General features: G+C 35.8%; 1 protein-coding gene across 1 annotated transcript; it reads left to right on the plus strand.

The window, feature by feature from the left end:
- The first annotated feature begins 2935 nt into the window (after window positions 1-2935).
- LOC148944980 (cytidine deaminase-like) lies at window positions 2936-3289 on the plus strand. Its single transcript, XM_089098911.1, has one exon. The coding sequence runs from the start codon at window positions 2936-2938 to the stop codon at window positions 3287-3289; it is 354 nt and encodes a 117-aa protein (XP_088955037.1).
- Window positions 3290-4678: the final 1389 nt, after the last annotated feature.

Below are 4678 nucleotides of genomic sequence, written 5' to 3' on the forward strand. Positions count from 1 at the left end.
AGCATCAGGTGGAAGCATAGTCATGTATTAGAAAAAGCAAATATGTATCATTTTAAGTGATAAAATAGTCGCAAAAGCGGATCTTAATTAGTTAAAACCATGTAGAATTATTGGCATATCAGGTGAAGGAATTTTAATAATAGGTGGAGGAATAATAATCATTATATAATCATATAACCTAATGTGTTAGTCAATAGAAACTCTTTGGCCCTTTTGCCGAATAGAGTGAGTAGGTAATGGACTTTAAAGTAATGTCGTCGTATATTTAGTCTCACAAAGCAATCGGGAATATGAAAAACACTTTGCAGTAAAAGACACTAAAAGTTGTTCACTGGGGCAATACGAATAACGTTCAATAAAACTGTTTTTAGATTCGCATAAAATTCACATAATAGACTCAAAATCGATTACAAAAGACTGTCGCAAGACTCAAAGTGATATCTTAAAGTTATTACATCGTAATTAAACTCAAGTAACCCATTGATATATCACTATTCAATAGAAATATAGGACATACAGTGGAATCAATAGAATCAGTGTAATTTACTTTTTAGTGACGCCTGAACGTAACATATGGCGAAATTGGAGAGAGTATATAGTTGGGACTTAGCGATTTTTGAGCCAGTCTTTTAGCAGTCTTTTACGAGTCTTGCGACAGTCTTTTGGAATCGATTGTGAGTCTATTATGTGAATTTTATGCGAATCTAAAAACAGTTTTATTGAACGTTATTCGTACTTTCTTATTTTATTCTCTTTATGTTGGTATTTCTCAGGATAGTTAGTCCTTACGGCTCCGATCGCTCTCAAGGGAACCTGAAACCCTTCAATCTGATTTCGACTCAGTATGGCCATTAATACAAGCTCCCCATTTGAACCGCTAATTTAAGCTCCCCACAGGCGAAATTCCACCTCCACTCAGGTCTGCTACTCCCGAACCGTCAACTAAGAATTTAACTGAAAATTACCAAAATAAATGATTAACTGAAAAATTAATAAAAAAACAAAGAAATTAAAGTCGACTAACAAAAACTCTTTTTGTCGAACCCCCCCCCCATTAGAATTGGCGCGGCCTGTAGGATACGAACCTAAGCTCCCAAAGGGAATCTGATTTCGATTCCGATTTTATCCTTGAGTTTAACCGTACCCGTATTAAATTGATATTATTAGTTCGACTAATCACAACTAATATTTCAAATAATAGTCCCCATATACGAGCATGATGCATGTAAAAGCATGAAGATTGCTTTTATTCGTTTAATTTTGGAGTTTAACCGTACCCATATTAAATTGATATTATTAGTACGACTATTCACGACTATTATTTCAAACAATAGTCCCCGTATAATATCGTATAAATTGTGTATTATTGCTATATATGTTTTAACTTATGTAATTATAAAGAGCATATGATTCTGCCCAGATATTTATATTCTAGGAAGCAGAGTAATCAGTGCAAATTAACTATCGGCGTACCAGAACACACCCGGATACAGCCCGGTAGCATCTACTCATCATTCGTCAACCACCGATAAGTACTCACCAAGGAAACCCCTGAAGACAATACCCTGATGACAATCCAAGTCACCCAAGCCTAGTACCAGTTAACACTACCCCCAAACAATATCGACAAACCACGAACCCCATACATAGGTACATACCTGAATTAATGATTACCTAGAGAACCACCAAGACCGCAATGTCGTAAAACTTCATAAAATCCGTCGATGACTATCATTAAACGGCAAGGTCTCAAGCATTAAATCCTAAGGACCAAGAATAACCCTGGAGTCAATCCCTCAAAGATTATATATCTTAAGCCCCAAATCAGAGACAATATGTTGAACCAAGATCCCAAGCTTAAGTTTTGACCCTATCCAATCATTATTAGATGTCACGAAACCAAACCATCCTCCATGAGAAGAAGAACCAATCATAATCAATTTTGCGGGAAATATAAACTGTACGTGCAAACTTTTCCAAAATAAAGTGTTAGAGAAGAGACCAAACTAAGTTATCTTAGCCAAAATCCCAATGACTAAGCCCTCAATGGTTGTGTATCATTGAAACAAGAATCAAAGACAATGCGTCAAACAGAGAACCTGAGATAAAGTTCTGTTCCAACAATATTTATCCTTACATGGCGTAACATAAAAGAAACAATAAACGTGAATAATTTCCTGGATAAGCTTTTTTTATTAAATTCTAATAACAAAAACTCTTTTTATCGAACCCCCCCCCATCAGAGATTGTCCGTTTAGCAAAAATAAAGCGGGTGCTGCTCTTCTAGGAAATGATAGGAAAATTATTACTGGATGTAGTGTTGAAAATCGTAGACCGTCTTTAAAGACTTACGCTTTGGTAGTAGCTTTTATAAAGGATGCTGACACCATTGAAGCCTGTGAAGAAAGCAGGAATCTAATGGAATTTGCCCGTAACGACCGGGCAAATTCATATTGTCCGTATAGCAAAAATAAAGCGGGTGCTTCACTTCTAACAAATGATGAGGAAATTAATACAGGACGTAGTTTTGAAAATCGTAAACCGTCTTTAAAGACTTGTGCTTTGGAAGTAGCTTTTATAAAGGATGTTGACACCATTGTTCAAAAACAAAGTGAAAAGAATTATACTCAATCTAACAAATCAAAAAAGTGGAGATGACACTCTGAATCAACTTATGAATCGTTGGACATTCCGGACAATACTCGAGAAATCAGAATATGAAAATCCAATGTGCAAAATGTCGAGCTGGTATGCCGAGTGCGGAATTGACCGCGAGGTTATGGACGCAATTTCGCGACTCTAAAGAATTCACTGAGACCGTCGTTTGTTTAGCATCAACTGCGAAGTTGTCTATTTAAATGAAGACGCGTTACTCCATATTATGGAAGGATTAAAAAAGGAATATGCGTTTAAGTTTGTATGTTTCAATGAGGCAATGCCTTTAAAAGCTAATGCTCTAACAGGTGAAGCCAGTGAAGAAAGCAGGAATCTAAGGGAATTTGCCAGTAACACCCGGGGCGATTCATATTGTCCGTATAGCAAAAATAAAGTGGTTGCTGCTCTTCTAACAAATGATGGGGAAACTATTACTAGATGTAGTGTTGAAAATCGTAGACCGTCTTTAAAAACTTGCGCTTTGCAAATGGCTTTTATAAAGGCGGTATCGTCAAGCAAGTCAAAATTTAAAGCAGCCGCAATATGTGCAGAAATGGGGGAAGATTTCCTACAACCGTGTGGTTCATGCAGGCAGTTTTGCTTGAATTTTGCCATGATATACCTGTGTTTATAAGATAAGATTTATTGCAAAAGGCCTGTGGGCCATAGCAACACATAATACAATCTATAAACCAACACTCAGGAACAAAATACAAAAAATCAAGAACAAAAATCAAGAAATATAAAAAAATCAAGCAAAAAAGAGAAGAAGCAGTTGAAAAAACTTCTATAAATCAAGGAAACATATTTCCATTGCTTATTCAAGTTTTCAACGTTTTGTTTCTTTATGCAAGATTTTAATGTCATTTTGCAAATTGGCAAAGCACTGTTCTTTTCGTATGACCCGCTTTTTGGTGAGAATCCCACGGCTGTATACGTATCGGTGTTTTTACAATGTTCTGGGAGACTTGGATCCCACAGCTTTGGCACTATTGGTCACCTCTCAATCTTGGATATTTCCTTTACAATTTTAGATGCGCACATGGTGCTTGAAAGACCCAGATCACCGAGTAAAAGTTTCAATAGACGACCTACAAGCTGTAGTTGCTTCAACACGGGATGCTGATGAAATAAGCCATATAGTAGAAAATATATTGGATTCAATAATCGAAATGGGCAAACTCTCCGTTAAGAATGTGATGAGAAAAATTCAGGTGTCAAACCATGCACATTCAGGAGTTGTTAAAAATGTGCTACAAAGCTATTGGCACAGTCAAAATGGAAGAACAACTTAGCTCTCAAAGAATTTTGAATTATGTTGCCAGAGGGCACTCAGAGATCATCGTAAGGAACAAGAGTAAAACTTTTATTGGATATGTGTTATTGGTGGAATGCTCTGCACTAGATGTTCCTCGAAGAAGTAATGTTTTTCGTGGCGATGAGTTTCGTGTGCATGCTTTAGAGATGAAAATTTCAGAAAATCTGAGTGTGTCGGAAGTACTCCGAGAATTTAGAAGAACAAGAAGTACAAGGGCGTTTGTTCTGAAAAAGAAAAATAATTACAATGAGAAAGACGTAATGATAGGATTAGTGTCATTCGATGATGTGCTAAAATGTTTAATTCAATCTCACGATTTTTTTCGTATATAGATGAGCTGTGTCTTCCAGCTGTATTTGCGACGTCTCTTCAGTTTTCCAAATCATTTGCTGTTAAAATGTATGATTTCATTTTGTGTTTGTGAAAAAGGATACATATACTTTAATCTCTGCAAATAAAAAGTCTCGAATAATTCCGTGTACAATATTTTTGTTAATTGTTTTTTTTTGTTTTTTTAAGAGCACAATCTATGTGAAAAAGGACAGATATTTTCTTAGTAATTTCTTGTCTCGTTCTTATTATTACTAAATTTTTGCTTAAGACGCCAAACTATTTTGAAAAAATTTATTCGACCCTGAATCCGAGGAATACAAATCCCTGGGTAATAAATTATTCCTGAAACGTATGAAAACACACCCAAGAAAA

This window comes from Artemia sp. Qi Xiang Cuo, chromosome 13, assembly GCF_049724085.1.
Source record: "Artemia sp. Qi Xiang Cuo chromosome 13, ASM4972408v1, whole genome shotgun sequence".
Classification (NCBI taxonomy): Eukaryota; Metazoa; Arthropoda; class Branchiopoda; order Anostraca; family Artemiidae; genus Artemia; species Artemia sp. Qi Xiang Cuo.